The sequence below is a fragment of the Theobroma cacao genome, chromosome 2 (assembly GCF_053813885.1).
Source record: "Theobroma cacao isolate CCN51 chromosome 2, ASM5381388v1, whole genome shotgun sequence".
NCBI classification, from domain to species: domain Eukaryota; kingdom Viridiplantae; phylum Streptophyta; class Magnoliopsida; order Malvales; family Malvaceae; genus Theobroma; species Theobroma cacao.
Genome location: NC_142640.1, coordinates 6865242 through 6890109, shown reverse-complemented (window position 1 = coordinate 6890109; position 24868 = coordinate 6865242). Strand labels below are relative to the sequence as shown.

At 36.1% G+C, this 24868-nt stretch overlaps 4 protein-coding genes and 1 pseudogene across 6 annotated transcripts; all 5 read left to right on the top strand.

Annotated features, from left to right (window-relative positions):
• The first annotated feature begins 842 nt into the window (after window positions 1-842).
• On the top strand, window positions 843-2700 carry LOC18608238 (2-oxoglutarate-dependent dioxygenase 19-like). Its single transcript, XM_007042821.3, has 4 exons — window positions 843-1124; window positions 1248-1483; window positions 1839-2166; window positions 2276-2700. The coding sequence occupies exons 1-4, from the start codon at window positions 843-845 to the stop codon at window positions 2528-2530; spliced, it is 1101 nt and encodes a 366-aa protein (XP_007042883.2). The 3' UTR covers window positions 2531-2700.
• Window positions 2701-3223: 523 nt separating this feature from the next.
• Window positions 3224-4883, top strand: LOC18608236 (purine permease 3-like). 2 transcript variants are annotated; one of them, XM_088803956.1, is made up of 3 exons: window positions 3224-4228; window positions 4410-4463; window positions 4564-4770. In XM_088803956.1, the coding sequence occupies exons 1-3, from the start codon at window positions 3290-3292 to the stop codon at window positions 4576-4578; spliced, it is 1008 nt and encodes a 335-aa protein (XP_088660082.1). In that variant the 5' UTR covers window positions 3224-3289; the 3' UTR covers window positions 4579-4770. The 2 variants fall into 2 exon arrangements, with proteins under 2 accessions (XP_088660082.1, XP_017970918.1); XM_018115429.2 differs by having other exon boundaries at window positions 3225-4228; window positions 4410-4883.
• A 2889-nt stretch (window positions 4884-7772) lies between these two features.
• Window positions 7773-10334, top strand: LOC18608234 (pentatricopeptide repeat-containing protein At5g09450, mitochondrial pseudogene; annotated as a pseudogene). Its single transcript, XR_016024543.1, has 2 exons — window positions 7773-8030; window positions 9137-10334. The product of XR_016024543.1 is annotated as a pentatricopeptide repeat-containing protein At5g09450, mitochondrial pseudogene (transcript).
• A 679-nt stretch (window positions 10335-11013) lies between these two features.
• LOC18608233 (serine/threonine-protein kinase PEPKR2-like) lies at window positions 11014-14958 on the top strand. Its single transcript, XM_018115427.2, has 3 exons — window positions 11014-12794; window positions 13379-13675; window positions 14327-14958. The coding sequence occupies exons 1-3, from the start codon at window positions 12053-12055 to the stop codon at window positions 14692-14694; spliced, it is 1407 nt and encodes a 468-aa protein (XP_017970916.1). The 5' UTR covers window positions 11014-12052; the 3' UTR covers window positions 14695-14958.
• A 2206-nt stretch (window positions 14959-17164) lies between these two features.
• LOC18608232 (uncharacterized) lies at window positions 17165-19673 on the top strand. Its single transcript, XM_018114860.2, has 2 exons — window positions 17165-18330; window positions 19132-19673. The coding sequence occupies exons 1-2, from the start codon at window positions 17263-17265 to the stop codon at window positions 19525-19527; spliced, it is 1464 nt and encodes a 487-aa protein (XP_017970349.1). The 5' UTR covers window positions 17165-17262; the 3' UTR covers window positions 19528-19673.
• Window positions 19674-24868: the final 5195 nt, after the last annotated feature.

Sequence of the window (24868 nt, the reverse complement as noted above, 5' to 3'; positions counted from 1 at the left end):
ATGCACACGTCTTTGCAGAGCCAAGTGGCGTTTTCATTTTTATCCCTTCATACCTAAGCGCTTGCCACAAGGTCGAAGGGTTCGTAGATCAAGGAAGTAGGAGATGCAAAAGCACGTATGCTTTCCTGTCAACAGGACTTGGGACTTTTCTTTCTTCCTTTCTCTTGAGGTGACAAAAAAAAAGGGTAAAGAAACGCAAAAGAGAAATAAAGACCAAATGAGGAGTGGCGGTGCCACACAAAATGGGAAAAGAAGAAGACAAAAGACCTTGAAAAATATTAATGCTGATGGACAGGAAGATGTTTCTCAATTTTTTAAGTCTCTTTTTTTAATCAGATATTCATAGTGTGTACATAACAAATCTTGGAATATGTTTGTGCCACTCTCGGATTTCGAATAAAACCCATGAAGGTGCGACTGCTTCCATGCTCAAAATATTAGCTTGTTGCCATGATTCTGCAATGATATACCATATAAGGTCAGGCAACTTCCTTCGATTTTTTTTTTTTTTGCCCAATTTCCTTTATTTTTACTTTTTTATTTAATTTTTATTCTTTAAAAATTTTTATAAAGTAAATGTCACTGACAAAAATAAAATCAAAATTGATCAAATTATCAAAATATAATAGTACCAATTTTGGCAGTAAAACCATATAATTTTTATACCGAAACATATTATTTATTTTCGAAAATTAAAATATAAATAATGAAAAAATAATGATTTCTTGCTTTCGCAGCAGCCAAAAATTAAAGATAAATACATATACATAAGTATCCGGACCTGTTCCATTGCAATCCGCCTACAAGCACCGTGTTCGGAGTCTCAATCTCCGTCGGTCTCCATGGCTGCTAGTGCCCCGTTCCTTTCCCTACCCTCGCAAGCATCTCTTACTTACGCACTGCCAAAGCGAACAAGTATCAAATCACTAGCTGAATTGCCTGGTCTTACTTCCATGCCTCCCATTTACACGTTCCCAACAAACGCTAATGATCAACCATTTTCAGACGCAAAAGAATCTATCCCCACCGTTGATTTCTCTCATCTCACTTCCAATAACCCTGATGAACGCTCTAAAGTCCTCCAAGAGCTTGGAGAAGCTTGTCAGGACTGGGGCTTCTTCATGGTGGGTATATATATATATATATTATAGTACACTAGTTCTTCTCTCCTTTTTTATCTTTTGTTCAGTGCGCTTTGTTTTGTTTTTTTTCTTTTTGGTTTTAGTTTTAAGCTTTGAGCATCTCAGGTGATAAATCATGGGGTGCCGGAGAGCATGATGAAGGCAATAATTGAGGCGTGTAGAGGATTTTTTGAGCTAACGGAGGAAGAGAAGCAAGAATTTGAAGGGAAGCATGTGCTGGACCCCATTAGGTGTGGTACCAGTTTCAACGTTTCAGTGGATAAAGTTTTATTCTGGAGGGATTTTCTCAAGGTCTTTCAGCATCCTGAGTTTCACTCACCCAACAAGCCAGCTGCCTTCAGGTTTTGAACTCAATTAGCTTGGTAACTTACAGATAATACAGGGTTCAGAATGAGTCCTAGGATTAGAGTATGCACAGAAGACGGAATTCAAGGAATCGGCCAATTGGGTAACAAAACAATAGTAATCTTGTCTATATAACCCTGTGGGTCATCTAGACTACTATTATTTTGTTACCCTGGATTCTTTTAGTACTTTTTATTTGATCCTTTTATTTTCCTTTCTGATGCGTGAATTGATGGATTGTTTTGGAATCTCATTTCAAATAATTGGAATCATGCTCGTGCTGTTTCCTTAGCCGTTGCAGCTGCAATAGCTTAGCTAAAACAAGTTTTGTCTGAATGTTTTTGGAAACAGTGAAATTGCTTTAGAATTCAGCAAAAGAGTCCGGCAAGTAGCAAGAATAATAGTAAGAGGAATATCCGAGAGTTTGGGATTAGAGGAGAATTATATTGACGAGGCCTTGAATTTGGAAGATGGCTTGCAAGTCCTAACAGCCAACTTCTACCCACCATGTCCGCAGCCAGAGCTCGCATTGGGGTTGCCTCCTCATTCGGATCACGGTCTTTTGACCCTTCTAATACAAAATGAAATCAGGGGCCTTCAAGTGCAGCACAAAGGGAAATGGATGAATGTCAATCCAATTCCCAATTCATTTCTAGCTAACGTTGGAGATCATATTGAGGTGCACTCCTAAAGTCCTAAGTTCTCATCCCCATTTTGTTTTGTTTTTGCCTCTTCTTAGAAATAGTTTATTTTGTTCTTATTCGAATATGATATTAACTTTTCGCAAGATTTTGAGTAATGGGAAGTACAAAAGTGTTCTACATCGAGCAGTGGTGAACAACAAAGATACAAGGATATCCATAGCCATGCCGCATGGACCAGCACTCAATGCAGTTGTTGCCCCAGCTTCGAAGTTGCTGGACCATGAGAACAATCCACCAGCATACAAAGCAATGAAATATAAGGATTATTTGGAGCTTCAGCAGAGCAGCAAGCTTGACGGGAAATCTTGCTTGGAACGTATACAAGACAGAACAGTTTAATTACCACACTCTGTACACTTTTCTTTTAGTATAAAACTTCTTTAGCTAAGGTACTTTTTTTAGTATAAACATGTGACAAGAATAAACAACTAGTTTGTGAAATTTGTATACTTCTCTTTTTATGTAAAAAATAATAACTCATATATATAAGTCAAATTCAAGCGATTTAAGTGCAACTGTTGTATTGGAATTTTATGGAATAAAATGAAAATAAGAATCAAAATTTGCCAATCTATTTTATGCTAAGGAATCTTTTGGGCTAGGTCCATTCTATCGTGAGCAGTAGGAATAGGTTGGGACACTTCACAGAGCAAGGCCAGAATTGATCCAAGCTTGCGTTGCCAGCTGCCCAGCGGATAGTGTTTTATGACGGGAATATTTTGTCCACGTTGCCGGTGACTGTTCAATGCTCAGCAGTGAGCACGGACGTGTCAGGCTCTTCATTGCTTCAGATTTCAAGGAGCTAAGGTCATTTTGTTCGTCCGTTGCACAATAATGCCATTTTGATCTTTCTTTTTGAATTGTCCTGATTTTCATGATCAAAATTACTATGTTTACTCGTCATGTTCAACCAAAACAGTATTTTCTTGGTACGAATACGAGATAGTTGCTTGAGCACCATCCGATTTTCTTTGACTCTGTCCTCCTCTTGCATTGAGCAGTGGGCACCATAAAAATTTGTGGTTTTTATGCAACAATTAATAAGCTAAATATTCGGATACAGCATAATTTCATTTAGTTAACTCTATCAATGATTGCATGTATAGATTAAATATTGATTCTTGCTTACTAAAATCGCTCCCTAAGTTGAGAAAGGGAATTCATGGTACAACTTATTTTATAAATTGCCTTCATGTCTTGGTATATCAACGTTGTTTTACTTGCTATAAACGATTTAAACTCTCACAATCTTTCTTATGCAAAATCTTGTGGAACATAAACACTAGTCTAAAGATGGATACTCGCACTAGCAACGACCAAATGCCCTACAAAGAGGAGAAGATGAGCAAAGGCTTGAAGAGATCCTTGCTGGTGTTGAATTGCGCACTGTTAGCCTTGGGAAATGTTGGTGGCCCCCTTATAATGAGGCTCTACTTCTTGAAAGGTGGTAAGGGAGTTTGGACATCAAGCTGTTTAGAAACTGCTGGCTGGCCATTTATGGTAATGCCTCTCACATTTTCATACTTGTATCGTCGAAGAAAGGAAGGCCCTGCGACCGAGCTTTTCTTCATTAAACCTCCTTTGTTTCTGGTTAGTGCTGTTGTAGGCCTTCTTACTGGCGTGGATGACTTTTTGTATGCTTATGGTGTTGCTCGCCTCCCTGTCTCTACCTCAGCTCTGATAATTTCAACCCAATTGGCCTTTACCGCTGCATTCGCCTTTTTATTGGTCAAGCAGAAGTTCACATCTTTTACCATTAACTCGGTTTTTTTGTTGACTGTCGGAGCAGTGGTTCTTGCACTTCATACAAGTTCAGATCGCCCAGCAAATGAATCCAACCGACAATATTACTTGGGATTTTTTATGACACTTGCAGCTTCAATGCTTTATGGATTTGTGTTACCGGCGATTGAGTTAACATACAAGAAAGCAAAGCAGACTATTACTTACTCTTTGGTGATGGAGATGCAAATGGTTATGTCATTTTCAGCTACAGTTTTCTGCACCATTGGGATGCTTTTTCACAAAGAATTTGAGGTCATATCTCATTCCTTCTATCAAATAGTCCACCACACTCACTCCCCTATATTTGCACCATTCAAAGTGGTGTTATGTCGTATTGCTATCAAAAACAGGGGAATCTACTAGACTCCCCTTAAAAACTTGTTAAGTTTGATATCACGGATGCTAGTTCTTAACAACTTCTTGCACATTGTAGGCAATTCCAAGAGAGGCAAGTAAATTTGAGCTAGGGCAATCAACATACTATCTGGTAATCCTGTTGAGTGCAATCTTATGGCAGTTCTTTTTCATGGGAGCTGTCGGAGTAATTTTCTCTGGGTCCTCACTGCTGTCTGGCATAATAATTGCAGCTCTGCTTCCGGTGACAGAATCTTTGGCTGTATTGTTCTTCCATGAAAAGTTCCAAGTTGAAAAAGCTATATCCGTTGTGTTATCTCTTTGGGGATCTCTGTCTTACTTCTATGGTGAGCTCCAAAAAAACAAGAAAAATCAAGCTTCAGAAAGAGCAATGGCCTAGTATGTACTTCATTGAATTCAAATGAAAGTACTTGTCTGTATCTTTGCTTGCATATTTCAAGCATAGTTTAAGCTTCTGAACCACAACTCTAGATGCTGTGGCTATTAAATCATTATCTTTGTATAATATTATATAAAATTTATATCTCAACAATCATACTGTTATACGATAAACAATGAATGAGAACTATTAGAATGAGTAGAACAGTTATATTACTATGGACAACAATGAAAGTAATCAAAACTAGTAATAGGATTTACGGAATAATTTCACTTTTTGAATATTTTTAAAAATTTAATTTTATAATTCCAATGTGAAAGTAGGTAAAAAATCTTCCTCTTAATTTTTCCGTGCAGTACGAATGTCTTTCTCTTTTCCTCTTCCCTCAAGAGCAAGTGACCAACTCCTCAATATGCCATTAATTAGCTAACCGTTTATTAGAAAAAAAAAAAATCATTACTCCACTATACATAATGGAGGTAACGTGTTTCTCCCATTACGTGCGTTCACTGCTGTCAATATGGGCTGACTTGGTCCGGCCCGGCCCAAATATTTGTGGGTTAAGAAAATATGAGTTGAGTTGAGTCGAGTCAACCCATTTTTTATATGGACAATCAAAACCTCAACCCAATTCACCTTTTGTTAACCCATAAAATGGTTGGGTCAACTCATTTTTTTTTTAAATTATTTTTATAATTTCACTTAATAAAATTTTTATTAATAAAATTATTTTATAATTTAATTCATAAATTAAAATTATTAATTTGATAAGTGAAGATTAAACACATTAAAATATATAAAATAAGTAATATTATTGATAATTAAATTATTAATTTTATATAATTAAATATATAAAATTATTAAATTAATTAAAATTATTAATTTTTTTGACCCATAGGGCTGGCTCACCTCAACCCACCCCAACCCTCTGATTTGATAGGCTAACCCATTTAGGTCTAATTTTAATATGAATCTAAATTTTTAAGCCCAACTCATTTCATATTTTATGAAAAATGGACTAGTCTAATGGATCAGGTCCATTTTGATAGGTATACATGCATTAAGTGCACTTTTTTGTAACTAGTCCTACTAGGTCTATATATTAAAGCTTTGACAATTATATTCCAAAGGAACTTTGGGCTTATTCTCTCTCACTCAAATTTTTTTCTACTTATGACTTCCCCTACTTCATCCTTCACCTTGTTCCACGATCTCCGTATTCTCCACACTTTGTCCATCACCACTTGACACAACATTCATATATTAAAAGACTGCTCCAATCTTTTTCACTGATGTTTATCAATACATTCATTTTACTTGTTTGTAATATTATCTCTCTCTTTATTACATCATCTATATTTTGTCAAATTTACTAAAAAAGAACACCCATGTTAAGTAAAACCTCATTAAAAAAACATTGCACCATTAGAAGATATAAAAAATTTCATTAGCAACCAAGGTGCATTTACTCTCACCTATTTCCAAGACTCGATGAAAATGCTCTAAGCTTATCAAGAGAGGATGCAAATATTGAAAGACAACACCAAGCAGATGATGGAGATGATCTCTCTCTCCATCACAATATGCATTGCTTCAAGTATTGCTCTAAATCTTTTTTCCCATCACCTCCCAACACATTTGTTTTACTTATTTGGTACACTACCTCTTTCTTTATTACAAAAGAACCCGTTTACAATGTCCTATGTATATTTTGAATTTTTTACGATTTTTGATAACTTTGAAAGTCACATTTTGAGAGGAATGACATGAAAGTTAAAATGCTTGGGATATTTGATATAACACTAGATTGTTGCTAATTACTTTTGTTGTGAATCAGGGAAGCATTAATCTATGGTGTAACGGAAATTGGTTAGAAGAAAGTTAACAATAATTTCGGGTGATTAAGTTAGAATGCTGTTAAAGTATGATAAGTGGTTATAATAGTTATAAATAAAAAAATCTTAAAGTGTTATTCGAATATTTTGATATATGTATGTTGTTTTTATAATTTACAAATAAAAAGATTTTAGAAAGGAAATTGAGTTAAAAATATATACACTTATCTTTAATTGAGTTATAAAGGGGAAAAAAGACATATCAAACAAAAATAGGAAAAAACTAAAATAAAAATTTACATTATTAATGGCTGTGTTCAGATCATTGAAGTTTGTGTTAATATCTTATATTTTTATTTTGTATCAAATAAACTTTTATAACTAATGATTGATTAATTAACATTAGTTTTATATATATATATATATATATATATATATATATATATATATAAAGGAAAAGATAAAATTATTACATCATCCTAGGTCATAATATGCCTAAATTGTCTGCAAATAAATAGGAAACAATACCATTGATCATTTTATATTCACACGGTACTGACATAACGTTGATGTGTAAGGTTAAAAAAATCTAATGATAATGTTATCATATCAAATTAATATGTCACGTAATCATCAGTTATGATATATTAATATACTACATAATTATCAATTATAATATATTAACATGCCATATTAATGTCATACGATAAAAAATAACAATAACATTTTGAGTTAAAATTGAACAATTTATTCGATTTAAAATAAAAATATAAAAATTTGATTAAATATAATAAAAATATAAAAACTTACTTATATTTTTAAATAATTTATAAATTTTTGCACTTCATTACACAAAAATGAGGAATGAGATAAGCACCAAAAGGCAAGTCCAACGAAACACAGCCCAAGTTGCCAGTGTAGCTAACCAAAGATCTTGGCTAAGCTATACTCGAGAAAAAAAAAAAAAAAAAAAGAACTTGGACAAGCTATAGAGAGAGCTCTATCAATTTCAATGGCGTTGCGCTCCCTCTTTCTCAGTCTCAGACGGTAGTTATCTTTATTACTATCATACTTTCTCAATTTAAACCAAAAAAAAGAGGGGAGAAATTTTTTAAACTGAACCCATTACAAGTCTCCGTAGCATTCTTTAAGTTGGTTGGTCTTTTGTTTCCCAAAGATTAATTTTTCAAAATTGTGAAATATATATATGCAGGAGAAGCAGCAACTGCAGTTTGTCAAGGCTGTTGTCAAGGGCGCCGCCAGCACCGAATACGTGGACGAATATTTGAATAATTCGGAAACCGATGATCTGAAAAGCCGCATTTTTCGGCTGCGTCTTCCGAAGCGGAGCGCCACTACCGTAATCGAGAAATGGGTCGGTGAGGGCAACCGAGTTTCCATTTCCGACCTCCGCCAAATCTCGAAGGAACTGAGGAAATCCCAGCGTTTCAGGCACGCTCTCGAGGTACTCTCGCTTCTCTCTTTTCAAAGATATTTTCCATATTTTAATAATTAAAGTCAATTAGAGTGAAGTTGAGATTTTTATGTGCTAGGGTGGCTTTGTTTTACCTTAAAAACTGGCAGTAATACTTATTTAGTTTGATATTCCTGGATGAAATTTTTTTGTTTTATCAACTGTTTCATTAGAGGTGTAATGCTTGATTGGTGTAATTTATTTGAAGAATCAGTTAAATTGTTTAGGTTCCATTAGTTTGAATTGGCCAATTGGGGTCATAGGATTGGTTAGGAATGTTATCAAGTAGGGAATGGTCTAATGTAGAAAGGAATTGATATAAGGAACATGAAAATTTTGTATCTGTGGATAAACACAAAACGGAAGAGAGAATTTCTTAATGTATATTCGGTTAATCTTTTACTGTGTAAGATCAAATCAACTCATTAAGTTCGCCATTTGGCTAGCTTGGGTGTTTGGCCATACCACAGCACTGGAGTTTCTTGTCATGTCAGCAATGAATAAGTGAATGCTGTCTTCTCTAGGTATTAAGATTTTGTCTTCTCTATTTGCAGGCTTGCTTGTGAAGTCTCTATTTACCTATTTTGTTTTGCACTTGGTCACTTTCTCTGATCTAATGTAATGGGAGAACTTGCATTTCACTCCCACCTTCAGCTCCAACTAAGTTAAATTGATTAATATCATATCACACTTTGTTGCTTCTGCTGTTTTTTCTGTTATAAGAGGACGTAAATTGAAAGTTGATCATGATGGGAATTTTATAATTTGCATTATGATTAGCAAGACTTCTTTGGGAGTGTGAAATAAAAAGGTCCTACATCTTCATGTGCCTAGGCAAACTCAATCTCTTTTTCCTGTTTTCTTTGAATTTCATTATAGCTTGAGTTGCACTTGGAACAGCTGGGTAGTTTCTTTTCTTTTCTGTCTTTTTGGTAATAACTTTTAGTTGATATTTTGCATTCAAAGGGAGGAATATCAGAAACAAAGTTTCATGTTGCATCTGTATGAAAACTTCATGCCTTACAGTTTGTACAGCCCTTAGTTTCACAGATACAATTGATGGTGAATTCTTTGAACTTATCAATTCAAGCTTGCAGATATCAGAATGGATGGTTACTCATGAAGAGTACAAGTTATCAGATTCTGACTATGCAATTCGTATTGACTTGATGACAAAAGTTTTTGGTATTGATGCTGCTGAACGCTATTTTGAAGACTTGCCTCCGACTGCAAAGACTAGTGAAACATACACTGCTCTTCTCCATTGTTATGCAGCTGCAAAATTGACTGAAAAGGCAGAAGAACTTTTTGAGAGGATAAAGGGGTTGGCCTTGCCATTCTCTGCCCTTACGTACAATGAGATTATGACTCTTTACATGTCAATTGGGCAGCTGCAGAAGGTTTCTTTGGTCGTAGAAGAACTGAAAAGACATAAGGTCGCACCAGATATCTTTACTTACAATCTTTGGATAAGTTCATGTGCTGCGGCTCTAAACATTGATCAAGTTAAAAGGATTCTGGATGAAATGAGATGCGACTCTGGTTGCAATGATGGTTGGGTGAGATATATTAGCCTCATAACTGTTTATGTTAACGCTAGCCGTCTTGCAAATGCTGAGTCCAGCTCTCGTATTGAAACAGAGAAAGGCATCACACAAAGGGAATGGATAACTTATGACTTCCTTGTTATGCTGTATGCTGGCTTGGGAAACAAAGATAAAATTGATCAGATGTGGAAATCGCTAAGAATGACCAAACAGAAAATGACAAGCAGAAATTACATATGCATTTCGTCTTCATATCTGATTCTTGGGCATTCCAAAGAAGTGGGAGAGGTTATTGATCAATGGAAGCAGTCTAACACCACAGACTTTGATATCTCTACCTGTAATAGGATTTTGAGTGCATTTACAGAAGTTGGGTTGACTGAGAAAGCCCATGACTTACATTTGCTTCTGATGCAGAAAAACTGCAGCCCTACAAACGAGAAAAGTTGTATTGGAGTTTAATGTGGCTAGGGAAGAAAATTTGTGAGAACACCTCCGTGGAGGCTGGACTTCAGGAAGAAACCATAAGCACGCGTGAAAATCTTGTAGCCTTGCCTTGTACTTTGCAGTTCCGAGATATGGCCGACTTTTGGTACTAGTGATGGGTTTTTGACACCTATTTTCTGAAATGTAGGATCATGCATTCTTAAAATTTAAACTATTTGCCTCTTTCGTAATATAAAATCAGGTGAACTTGCATACTTTCACAGTCACTGATGAATGAAGAAACGAACACAGGAGTTTTATAGCTGCTGTTTGTTTTGATCAGTATCTAATGCACACACCTTTGCAGAGCCAAGTGGCGTTTTCATTTTTATCCCTTCATATCTAAGCGCTTGCCACAAGGTCGAAGGGTTCGTAGATCAAGGAAGTAGGAGATGCAAAAGCACGTATGCTTTCCTGTCAACAGGACTTGGGACTTTTCTTTCTTCCGTTCTCTTGAGGTGACAAAAAAAAAAGGGTAAAGAAACGCAAAAGAGAAATAAAGACCAAATGAGGAGTGGCGGTGCCACACAAAATGGGAAAAGAAGAAGACAGAAGACCTTGAAAAATATTAATGCTTGATGGACAGGAAGATGTTTCTCAATTTTTTAATCAGATATTCATAGTGTGTACATAACAAATCTTGGAATATGTTTGTGCCACTCTCGGATTTCGAATAAAACCCATGAAGGTGTTGGTTGGTTTAATTGGGTGATTGTATTTTATGATAAAAGACAAATAAATTCTTTTTATATGGATATATGCTAATTAGCTTAGTGAGTTATTTGATGGTTGTGTGAAGAATTTAAGATCCAAATTTTATCTTCACTAAAGATGAAGGACATGGGGATAAGGTGAATGTCAGAAGTGACAAGTGCAGTGCAGGCCGTGAAAGCAAAACGAAAGTCACATGCTTCTTTCTCTTACAATTGACTGCAGCGACACGTTACTGTTAGCGACTAACGACGAGATGTTGGGTTGGCAGTTAATAAAGAGGCGCGCGAGACAAAGTGTACACCGCGAAAGCAACACCCTGGCGGTTGTTTTCACATGCTTTTCTCCCTCTTTCTCTTCCTCTGAGATAGAAAGAAAGAAGAAAGTAGTTTTCAAAGCATGAAACTTTCCCTTTCGATCAGACCCTCTTTTAATCCTCCTTAATACTTCAATCATTCCCTTCTTTCTCTCTGCGTTCCTCTCCTTTACTCTCAATGAACTAAAAGCCTTGTGGTTGATATGTTTTGATCATTTAAGTTTCTTTTTTTTTTTTTCTATTTTGTCTCTCTGGTTGGTTGGTGAGAAAGGAAATGGGAAAAAATTCTACGGATTCTATTTCTTTTTCCTTTTATATTTCTTAAAGAAGGAATTCAAGGATGGATCTGAATTCTAAGTTGTCCAAAAACTAGCGGGTCTTGTTTTCTCTGGTCTCTGTTCAGAAACTAAAAAAACTGATAAAGCTCACAGCAAATAAAAGAAGCTTTTTTCACATCCCCTCCTTCCTTTGATAGTGCATGCCTTTGCTTTTTCCTTTCTTTCACATTAGTCATTTTGGGGTTCATTAGTTGTTTGATTTCTTATGTTGTCAGGTTGTATTTCCAACTCCAAGCGGATCAATGTTGAGAATTTGTGATATGTCTGTTCACATGGGTCGAAAGAAGAAGAACAAGCGGCTTCTGGTGTCAAAGGTGTAACCTTTGGTAAATGGCTTCTTGATATTGTGTTTAATTGATTTCTAAATAGATATAATAATGGTGTCATCTGATTGATACCTTTTGTTGGAAACCCAGGATATGGTAAAAAATTTAACTTCATGATAAAGTTGTTTTTACTTAATTGTTGCTGGAAGGCATTTAGCTGTTGTTCACTGTTAGGTTTGAGAATTTTTTAGGAGTGATGTTATTAACTTAGTAACTCCAATACCTTGCTGGGTTGCTAGTAGTTTAAACTTTTAGGAATGTTGGGAAGTAGTCTTCCTTCAAACATCTAATGGAGGCCCTGGGGAAGAAGAGAAAGGGCCCAGAAGTGTTGCCATCATGTCGCAGGTCATTTACTCCTGTAACAATTGTTTGGTCTCCCTTATCATTGGAAGATTACTCTAGGCAGAAAAAGAAGTGTAAGGAAGATGAAGTTAAAGTAGCTATTGGCTCTGTTAGGAGTGTAGTCAGAGGAATTGTCACTGCACCACCTTGTGGGAGTGCAACTCTGGATCCATCCAATAGGGGCCTTAAGAGGAAAATTGGGTGCATTGATGCAGCAACTACATTGGGTCGGAAAAAGAAAATTGAGCAAGATTATGATTTGGGTGCAACAATTGGATGTGGAAAGTTTGGATCCGTTGTATTGTGTCGAAGTAAAGTGAATGGTGAAGAGTTTGCATGCAAAACATTATGCAAGGGTGAAGAGCTTGTGCATCAGGAAGTGGAGATAATGCAACACCTTTCTGGTCATCCTGGTATTGTGACATTGAAGGCAGTATATGAGGATTTGAAATCCTTCTTTCTTGTGATGGAGCTCTGCTCTGGGGGACGGTTGCTGGATCAGATGGCTAAAGAGAGGCAGTATTCAGAGTATTGTGCTGCTAATATACTCAAGGAACTGGTTCTAGTTATCAAATATTGCCATGATATGGGTGTTGTTCATCGAGATATAAAGCCTGAGAATATCCTTCTTACAGCTTCTGGACAGATGAAGCTCGCAGACTTTGGATTAGCAGTGAGGATGTCAAATGGTAATTTTGTTTTTCAAGTTTATTGTGGTCTTCTGATATTCATGGATATGTTCTGGGATCTGGACTATTTAAGCTGTTCAATTTATAGTGGATGCTCGATGTTTATTTTCACTGCGAATTACACCATCTGCTCCTTTGGTTGAGCCGCTTTGAGTCCATCAGTAGTTTAAGGGCAGTAAATCATGATTGATGCAATAAATAAATTGTTTGATAAATCAAGCATCTAACTGCTTTGGGTTTAATCAATACTTATTGGCTTTGGAGGTTATTTTTGACATGCATGTTTGATTTGCAACTAAAATGAAATTTATAAAAATAGGAGAAGAGGGTAAATGGCAGAAAGAAGACATCCTAAGTTTTTACTCTAGGAAATGAAATATTTAAGATGATGCCATCAGCTGTGCCTGTGTACCATGACCCTCTTTTTAGTGAAATAAGAGCACTTGATAATGCATTTTTTTTTTTTAAATTGAAATGTGTTGTTCCATCGATGTCTACTAGTGGTTCTTTATATTTGAATTCTCTATCACAGCATTCAATTATGGGTAGTCTGTCTAAATGAACATTTGCTTTAATTCTTCTAGGTCAGAGCTTGACAGGTGTGGTAGGGAGTCCTGCTTATGTTGCCCCGGAAGTTTTAATGGGCAATTATTCAGAAAAAGTTGACATCTGGAGTGCTGGTGTCCTCCTTCATGCTCTATTGGTTAGTGTACTTCCATTCCAAGGTGATACTTTGGATTCAGTCTTTGAGGCTATTAAGAATGTCAACCTTGATTTTGAGAATGGAGTATGGAGATCCATCTCTCAACCTGCACGGGATCTGGTTGCCCATATGCTGACAAGAGATGTTTCAGCAAGGTTAACTGCTGACGAAGTATTAAGTAAGTATACTGTATTCTCAATATTTTTCTGAATTATTCAAAAATAAGATATCTAGTTACAGAAAACACCACGATTGGTGCACTGAAAAATGACTTTGCCAATAACAGTTTCATTGATCAACCAACATTAATGTAAAGCACTTCATTTGCATTTCATCAGAGGCTGTTTTATGGGAAACAATCTAGTTGCATGCCACTATTCACATTGTATTTTGCACTCCTGGTACCTCAAACAGTGAATGCTACAGAAGCATCCATGAATTATTGCCTTCCAAAGTCATGTTCTTGATCTCTTCTGGGCCATTAGGAAATTGGTTCTGTCTCAACTTGTTAGACCAGCTGCTCAGCTGTTCCTCCAGTCATGTTTAAGCTACATTGAAAAAACATCTGATAAATGGCGTCAACCAATTTATGCAGAAGACATGAAGCTGTTTGAGTCACCACTCCAATCTGTGTTTAACCACATCGTGATCAATTATAAAATTACTAAACACTTATAGACAAATTAGGCAATTAACTAAGAGTTTATATGCTTGTTTAGATTTTAGTTTTACCAAGAAGGAATTAAATGCCAGAAAGAGAAAAAAAAATGAACTGAAATCCAACTTATGTATTTTATCTCTTGATGCATTTGACTTTATAATTTTCCAGGGCATCCATGGATACTGTTCCATACTGAAGCATCATTGGAAATGGTTGCTTTGAAGCCAGGAATGAGAAACCATGGAAGGCTGACGTCCCAACAACTGACTATCTCACCCAGGGTAGTGTCAGAGAGAAACAAGGAAATGCCAAGTGGCTTTCTTAATGATGATTGTTTCTGCTTTTTATCATCTGATAGTTCATCTACAACAAGGTCAGAAGTGCAGGACTGCATGTTGGTTGATGCTCTCACTGTTGCGATTTCACATGTGAGGATTTCTGAACCAAAAAGAACCAGACTATGTGGCTCCACTGGTCCTGTTCCGCAAGAGTGTTCTTCTAACGTTAAGATCAACAACCTCTGTACAGCATTTTGAGTCCGCTGTACAAAAGTGCTGACAAACATGAAAAGATAGCTCCACATGATTGAAGCTTTGACCGGATGGCAAAAACTAAAGACAGTTAGAATAAGCTGACTCTTTTAATTGGTATGATGTGGATAACTTGACTTGCTGTTAAAATATGGTTTGCAGATTTCCTATGTAAATAGAAAGTGCACGTTATTGGATACTGCCTATGTGTTGGATGTGCGGTTCAGTTAATCAGGTAATTTGAACGTGGGGTATCTCCACCCTGCTGCCTCCTCTTCCCCCTCTCCCCATTATTTTATCTAATATTTGTGGTCGTCAGCATTTATTGTTATTTGCTTGTGCGAATGGTGAAGGTGAAGACAAAAATGCGAAGTAATATTTACATTAAGAAACCTGATGCAGGCATAACTTGCTCACGGCCTTCCCTGATGCCAGTGCTTATTGTCTCTCTAGTCAGAATTGTAAAGTTGAGATGAGTTTCTCTAGGTTGTGCTTTGTCTCTGCCACCACATCATTCTGCCATTCGAGAAGTTACAGCTCCATTCTTCCATCCCTCCACCCATATCCATAGGAGGCATTGTTTTGCTTATCTCTTGTATAGTAGGGGTCTAGATATTCCTCATTTTGACCACACCTCAACCTGCACGAAAAATGCTAATTGCTAAAACTGGCTAAAAAAGGTATTCCTTCATTGATATTGTAATCGAGAAAAACTTGGAAAAATGTTTCCTCTCATCAAATCTTTTATCGGCATATAAGCCAGGTCAATCCTCAATGGAGTTGTTGTACTAATAAATTGGTAGTCCCAGATCAGATATAATATAAATGCTCTGATTGTTTGTTGACTTTGCTTGCTTACCCTCGCGAAGAGGAGTCAGATGAGAGCCCATAGTAAGATACAGGTTCGGAATGATTTATAGGCCAAGTAACTTCAGATTTCAGTGTTCATCGGAATCTTCTCAGATTGTTTTTTCCACTTTTAGGCTATTAGTTTTCTTTTTTAGGCATCTGGTCTGTAGCAGGTTATTTAAGGGGAACTGCCTGATTCTAATGAATATTGGAAGCTAAATTGGCAGGGGCAAAGGACTTGTCTTATATCGAATACTTTTAATGCAAATTGGTAAAAAGTAAAGAGATCATAAATAGTTTAAAAGGTCTGATAAGAAATTAAAGTTTGTTGACAAAAGAAAGTACTAATAAGTGATGATTACATTAATCTTCTTTTCAGAAACCAAAGCAAAAATGAAAAGGGCAATACAGTGATTAAGATATTTCAGTGTTATCCCCAGCCAGTGTCCACTAGGAGAAAAGGGTCTTAACCAAAAAGCTAGTGGAACTAAACCCATTAAACACCAGCTAATTAGCTATTTTGTTATGGAAATATGAATTTAGATTTGGACCTTGGATGCCCGAGGCTTAAGTCTACCTATATAAAGTAAGATTATTGTTTAACCCTCAAGTTCTACTACCTACTAGTGCTGCACCTTTCAGAACCCTCAATTTCCATATCCTCCACTTTTTTTTCCAAATATATTCATCTCAATAACTCACCATACATTATTAATAATTAAGTGATTAAAAAGAGAATTTACTAATACAACTCCTTTTTTTATACATCTTTTACTTATATACCAACCTCTATTATCCTTTGCTGTCTTCTTCGATAAATTTATCCTCTTGTTGACAATTTCTTTGATCAATGGAAGAATAACATTGTGGATAGAATATACTGAAATTATATTTTCAACGAATTGATATTATCAGCACAGTATTGAAATATTAAAAATCAGTTTTTTGTAGTGTTTTTTTTTTTTATTCCTGTAATAACTCACTACTTTCTTAATTTCTTCTTTCAGTAATCATTTCGATTTAATAATTTGGAAGCAAACTTAAAAGTAAAAAATACTGAAACTAAAGCATAATAAGCTTTACCCACGTTACACATTAAATAAATGAAACGTAAGATTGAAATATGTTTCAAATTATATAGCTTTTAATCCTTTACACATCTAGGTGTACCTTGCTTCCTGCCTTGAAATCTGGATTTTAATTTGTTTTTATATCATTTTTGGTCTGTTTTTTCTTCTTTCCTTTTAGGTGAAGCTATTCTTTTTAACTTTGTAGGTCAAAATAGATCCACTGATAACCGTCGGATGGTCATAAAGTTCGTAGATGAAAAACGAGGTCATGCGTTGGAAATGGCATGTTTTATATTGTAATTGTATATTATCTTGTCAACTTGCATCCCCATAGCACCAGAAAGTTGAGTACTTTTCTGTTCAAATATGCATTAAACGTGAGAATTTTCTGATATATGCTACATTTTGGGAATTTGTAAAGTTGGGTTTCCCACTGCTACTTTTATTTGTTTATTATTTTAACTTAATGTTTTTTTTCTTAGAGAGAGAGAATATTTGAGTGAGGTATTGGGATATGAATTGTGATAATTTGTCAGTTTCTGAGAGAGAGTGAGGACACCAAATTCCATTCTCCTCCAAGCCTGAAAGCATCATCTATACAGCTTCTTACTATCACTTTCCTATCTTGGCATTTCCTTTTTCTTTTTGCGTAGCCATGAACAAATCTTGTCCAGGATCACTACACAGACCTAAAAGCTTCAAATACGAGCGGACCCTCTTGCCATTCTCCTTTTATTCCCCGAAACTCTCCCTTTACATCCTAGCTTTTTGCGTCACCCTTTTGCTTCTCTTACAAATCCGATCCCTCCATACGCCACCCATTTCCCCCTCCCCGTTACCGTCCTGGTCTTTCTTGCAACAATGGCAAGAAGTCATCAACAAAACCTTAGCTTCACCCAACTGCACCCAGGACGTCCTGGAGTCCATGACTCAAAAGCTTCGCGATTCCGTTACGTTTCTCCCACTGAAAGACCTTCGTTATGCAAACCAACCCCTTCCAGGCCACACGTGGTTTATGAGTTCCATGTATGATACTCACGAGGAAGGTGAGGTTCAATACCAACAGTTTCCATCTGATTCCTCCAACGGTAGGCTGCTCTGCCTGAAAGGCCGCGACACCCATGACGGCTCCTGGAACTACTACGCATTGGCATGGCCTGAAGCACTTCCTTCCAATGCTACCCTGATGAAAGGCCTGACTTTTGTAGCTTACAATCATTACAATTATGATAACATATGGCACGGTCTGTCGGCTATGGTACCTTTCGTTGCTTGGCATAGAAAAAACAGTTGTGAAACTCCCACGAGATGGATCCTGTACCATTGGGGTGAGCTCAGGTTCAAAATGGGAACCTGGCTAAACACCCTGATGGAGGCTACATTTGGCCAGGCTCCGTACATCGAAGGGTTTAACGGAATTGAAGATGATGATCAGCCAGTTTGCTTTGTAAAGGCTGTCGTGATGAGACACAACGAGGGAGGGATGTCAAGGGAGAGAAGAATGGAAGTTTATGATCTTATTAGGTGTAAGGCTCGCGTGTACTGTAATGTGAGCGGTGACCAGAAAAGACCAGGCATCGGGATGACCTTGCTCATGAGGACTGGACCAAGATCTTTCAGGAACGAGACAGCTGTGATTGCGATCTTTGAAAAGGAGTGCATGAAAGTAGAGGGCTGCCAGTTAATAGTGGCTTACTCCAACAATCTCACCATTTGTGAGCAGGTTAGTATACTAGTAGTTGTATTTTCTTAATTTGCCTTTGAAATGTTTTTCAAAATTTGTGTGCGTTACACATGTGAAACCCATTCAAACAGGTTATATATTGGGATACTGGGATTCATGTGGTTCCATGATTCTGTGTAATCCCACTTAAGGGAACACCATCATGTAAATAAGGTGATACTTAGGATTCAGATCACTGAAAATTAATTATTATTATTAATTAGGGTTTTTGGAGGAGAATATTCTCCCCCACCGCCCACCACCACTATCTAACCGGATTTAACTTTAGTCAACATATGTAACATTCAATCATATGTGATACAGAAAGTGCAAATCCATGTTTGGAACATCCATGGCAGTTTCATTGATAAGTTGGTTTTCAAAATTGACCCTATTTTACATTATGAAAAAATGAAAAAAAAGTTTATAAATTTTTGGTAAAGTGGTATTCAAGCATTTAATTCATTAATTGGTGTATAATCTTTTTACTTAAAAATAAGATTTGAATCCCTCTTCTTCCAATACCAAAAAAAATTATAAAAAGATTAGTAATTAATATATGTTGTCGTTATATAAATTTAATTAAACTAATATATTATTAAATAAAAAAATATTTTTTAAAATAAAAATTTTAACTAAGTGATCGATGTTATATTTGTTCGGTTGAATAGTGTTATTATATTTGATTTAATGATACAAAGATTTGAGTACTCTAATTAGTTCAGTAGATGAACTCAAAAAACTCATGTGCTAATTAAGAGTGCTTGACCTGCTTGGAAATTTACATGTTTGAAAATCCAGGTGAAGCTAATGAGTTTAACGGATATTTTAATATCCCCACACGGTGCCCAGTTGACCAACTTGTTCCTAATGGATCGAAACAGCAGCGTGATGGAGTTCTTCCCCAAAGGATGGCTAAAACTTGCTGGCGTAGGCCAGTACGTGTATCATTGGATGGCTAGCTGGTCTGGAATGAGGCACCGAGGCGATTGGAGAGACCCCGACGGGGAAAACTGCCCCTACTCAGACGATGATCGTCGCTGTATGTCACTCTACAAAAGTGGCAGGATTGGATACAATGAGACCCATTTTGCAGAGTGGGCTAGAAATGTTCTAAAGGATGTCAAAACAAGCAAGTTAGAAGAGGCTTCAAAACATGCACAAAATTCTATTTCCAAAACTTGTGATTGTAGTTAATTGGTCTTTTCTTTTTCATTTCTGGAAACCAGAGCCATTGAATTCTACTTAGTTTGGAAATTTCATTGTCATGTGTAGAAAATGTTTGTATGACTTGGAATAATCCTGATTCATCTGCAATAACAACAAGTTTTACTTGATTTCAATTTCGGGTCCTGCAAGCACTCCTGGAGGCTAGAGCATTAGAAAATGTCCCTAAGTCTTTGGATTCTTCGCTCTAAGTCGGCCCAATCTTAACTGGACCATTGGCCTTTTCAGATCTGATCTCAAGTGGACCTCATTATCACCCTCCAAGCATTAACAGTCAGTCTCAGCTCAAGTCAGCTTTGGCCCACCAAAGGCCAGTTGAAATCGAGTTGAGAAGCCTAACAACAATGAAATGCCAAAATATAGAAATATCATTCACCAAGAGCCCCAAAAAGTGCAGGAAAAAGTTGGAAATTTTTGTTTTTTTTTTTCTACCATCATGATTAATGAGAGGGAGAGACCGGGCATTCTCATCCACGAAACTAATCCAACGGGCCCTCCAAAGTACCCTGGACCCCCTGCTAAAATAAAGCAAAATCTATGTGGATGGGCTTTGGCCACCACTAGAGAGCAGAGAGCCAAGATAACCTCTTTTGAGTCCAACAAAGTGGGTGGGTGGGGGGTCCTAAAAACATTTTACATATTGTTTTCCGAATTGAGATTTGTGCTACGACGGGAACAAAACAGGTAGACAATATTTTCTGGCAGATACAGTCTATCGTAATATGTGGATCCGAGGACCCGATCATCAGACGTGAGTGAAAACTTTAAAAAATTAAAAGTCATCATCAATCTTTTTTACTATGTGTGATTGACCACCTATTGACTCGATTCTAATCGACAGAATCTTAATTAGATTTAAGCCCGTCGAAAGAATCTTAAACTAGTCTACATTTTTTTTATATCTAAGTTCGGGAGTACGGTTACGCCCGGAGAAGGATTAGCACCCTCGAAACTCCTGTTCCATGAACGGTACCATTTTTAGATTATCCTATTAGGTCTTATTTTTTTAAGTTCATTTTATTTCCTTAACTATTATTTACTTATTTTATCTCCAATTTTATTAAATTATTTTATTTGATTCTAAAATGAAATGCAAGTGTGAGGCAAGATGAAATGCATGGTGTGAGATAAAAATATGTTGGACGAATAACCTTTTATTGAGGACGTTCTCTCGAATCCGCCCATCATACTGGTGGGATCCGGGGTGTTCTCTCACCTAAAAAATTATCCAAGAAATTCACCTTCACAAATTCAACGAATAAATCCTACCATCGGGGTTATCATACATTTTTCGTTAAAAAATAATATTTTCATGAATAATGAACCTAATACGAGCAAAAGCTTGTTATTAAATATGTTTCTCGAGCCCTCCCATCATATTGGTGGGACCCGAGGATACCTTTTCATCTAGAGAACTTTTCGAGGAATACCCGTCTTCGCAAGATCTCCGGGAGATCCCATCATCGGGGCTTAAACTCGAAAACAAAAATATTTATATGCAATGATATGCATGATGCAATATATATATATATATATATATGCTATGCTTTTTGAAATTTATTCTTATTTTATTATTATTATATTTTCTTGAACAAATTAAATATAGCATTTATTTTTATTTTTTTATTTTTTTTATTTATTATTTTTAACTAATTTTTATGTAGTAAAATTTTTATTTATTTAAAATAAAAATCTCAGAATATCAAAATCGAGACCCTCCCATCATATTGGTGGGGCCTTGATTCGAATTCCGAACCTAGGAAAAATTAACTCGGGATTACGACTCCTCCCGTCCCAACCAATCATCCCATCATCGGTATTTATATATTACTCCTATAATTAATATCGTGGCATCTTAAAATTCGATTTTCTAAGGTCAATTCGAATACCTATCCTATTATGATTATTTGACTAACTCAACTTATTATTATCTTTTATTTAACATAAAATGTTTCTTCCTTGTTTATTCTCATTCACTAAACATATTCTTACAATCTAATGTATAAACATATTTTACATGCACTTTCATATATTTTTACCTAAGATTACCCCACCAATATTTCAATAATTTCCAATTTTTTCTTAATTTAATCTAAATATTTTTTAGCCTATCATCCATTCCATTCATTTCCATTTTTTTTATATTTTTCGATTTTAATTTTTCACAATTTATTTTTATCCTTATCTATTTTCATATATATATATTTTTTGTGTTTTTATGATTTTGCTTTCCTAAAATTCCTCAAATTCATATTTGTACCATTTTATTAACATAAAATATATTTTTAAAAAATTCCTAAAAATAAAATCAACCAATGCAAATGTTCAATAGTTTAAAGGTTTTAAAATAAACTTACCCAAAGCTTAAACCCAACCAAGCCCAAAGAATATCAGCCCAACAAAAGCCCGCTAGCCAAATTCAAGACTCAGCTCCCCTTTTCTTGAAACGACGTCGTTTTGGTGTGGTTCTCCTTGAATGAAACGGCGTCGTATGATCCTCTCCTAACCCAAACAGACCCTAACTATAAAAACTTTCTTTTCTCTCTTTTTTCTTCTCACTTTCTCTCTCTAGAACCCAAACTCTCTCCCTTCTCTACCAAGCCGCCGGTCGGGTTTCTCTCTCTCTATGTGTACCACCGGCCGACACTAACTCCAAATCTATTCTCGCTGCAGCCGCTCGACGTCGTCGATAGCTAGTACTCAAGCCCCGGTTCCCTCTACAATCGGCGACAGCTAACCCAAGCTTTACCCACTCTAATCGACAGTAAATACCCCAGTTTTATCCCTCCTAACCAACGGCAACTAACCCAAGCTTTACCCACTCTAATCGGCGGCAAATACCCAAGCTTTATCCCCCATAACCGACGGCAACTAACCCAAGCTTTACCCACTCTAACCGGCAGCAAATACCCAAGCTTTATCCCTCCTAATCGGCGGCAAATAACCCAAGCTTTACCCACTCTTACCGGCGGTAAATACCTAAGCTTTATCCCCCCTAAAAATCAACCAAAAATTCACCCAAAAAACCCAACCATTCTCCCCCTCTCATTGTGCATATTTTATGATTTTTTGGTATTCATTTTTTGGTATATTTCTTTGATTTTTGTGGATTGTTGTGGCTGCTAGGAAGCTTAGGATTTTTGATCTACCGATTGTGGTTTCTTGGCTGCCTAGGGATTTTTTTCTAGGGTTTTTGAATGCTGGTTTTTTAGGATTGTCGTTGGCTCCTTTTCCTCCCCCGATCCCCTTTGCTACAATGGGGCTTTATACACTCGACTTTTTGGCCGAGTGTAGTGCTATAGTAGGGTTTTATAAATTCGCGTCTGGCAGGGTGAGGGAGGTGCCTGGCAAGGTGTGTTCGCACCCTGCCAGTCGTACCCCTCTCCTCTTTTCTCTCTTTTTTTTTATTTTTATTTATATTTTTTTTTGGTGTGATTTTTGTTTATGATTTTTGTTTATAATTTTTTTTACTAATAAAATTTTATTATAATTTTAGTGTCTACACCGTCCAAAACACTTCACGAACTGCAAGTGGAGCTTTAAATAAATAACATAAGAGCTTCTTCATAGAAATAGAAATCTCGAATGTTGGCATTGCAGCATTTCGGTGCAAATTCTAATGAAAGAGAGAAGCAAAGGGTGAAAGGCCGCCAGTGGAGGAATTTTGGGTAGTGGTTAAGGCTCCAATACATCTATGTCTGGCCAATCCCCAACAACCAAAGGGGACATGCATGTGGGGAGAGAATGGAGGATACGTGGCTCGATTCCCACCACCGCCTTCGATGGTTTCGCCATCAAGTTGTCTCAGACTCTTCAATTATGAATTGCATATCTTCCACACGTTTTAAGTTCAATTCCTTTGCTCCTCATAGCAAAGTCATCAAATGCTTCTATGCACTAATCTTTTGTGTTTTATCCACGTAATTCTTGTCACTGATTGCGACTATGATATAGGAATTAGATAGCTCCCATGTTTAATAAAATAAATTCATCTTAATCAACAACTTTTATCTAATGGTTCATAGATATATTAGTAAAAATTTGATTTACATTTTGATGGGATTACTACTCAAATACAAGCTAACTTTAGGATGTGATGGTACGTGTAATTATAATATTTGAAATTTAAAAAATAAATTCTTAAATGATTGAGTCATATAGAGAGCAAGAATCCTGAAATGGGAATGTACCAAACCGTGACAGGTCATGTCAATAAATATTGTTTTGCACGAGCACTCATCCTCGCCCCTGCCCATTGCCAAATGCTCACCCTCCCTCCGACTCATGCATACCCTTGATATTCTAAACCTTCAGTATAATTTTGGAACTCAAGGATTGGTGGGGAACAAATAAGTATTGATAAAACTGTGTTGAGGGTGACAGTGGTGGCCCATCTCCACAATAATGGAATGGATATAATTTGGTGTGATGCAATAATAAAGAATGATTGGGTGTTAAATAAGAGGAGTGATTGGTACAACTGTTGCTTTGCCCTTGATTGATCTCGTCGTCGAACTATTTAAGCCTCTTCGGGGACGCCGTGAAATCAGCTTAAGTTAGATTTCGCAACATCATTGTCTATCATATGTATAATGTGAACAAAAACAAATTTCCAACACTTTTTATGTGCGTACCTATATGTTTCTCATATGGTGGCACATCCCCATTATTGAAAAGAAGAGACAAAGAACTAGTCATATGAGTAGAAAAAAAAAACCCAAGTAAACTTATAAATGTTTAGCCATTTTTAGTATATCTTATTGCTATAATTATATATCTTTCGTACATTTTGTATTGTAATGTCAAGGTACTTTGCCTTAGGCCTAACTTTCCTTTCTTGTGTTAACATAATAAGTGTTACAAGTAGTACAAGCATCTTTTTATGGTCCAAAACAAGACCAGAGTTCCAAATACTAAAGCCAAAAATGAAATAATTAAGCAATTGGTGGCCTTCTCTAGTCAAATCGAAGCTCATCAAAATTAATGGCTATATATATCATCAACCATCAATTTCGTTGAGAGAAACCATTCGATTCTGCTATCTTTCTTTGACATGGGTTATGGTTTTAACTTTTAAAGTTGAAATTGCTTTCTTTTCTTTATTCTCCATTTAACCTTCTTCATATGTGCAAAAAAAAAAAAGAAAAAAAAGAAGGGAGAATGTTTTTGCTTTCCATAAATTCAGTAAATCAATAGTATTATTTTAGCTATATATGCAGAGCATACAAATTAATTACTAGTCATATCTTTCAAGTAGTAAAAGAAAATGAGAAAATTATGAAGAATAGTCTTTCTTGATAAGGACATTTTA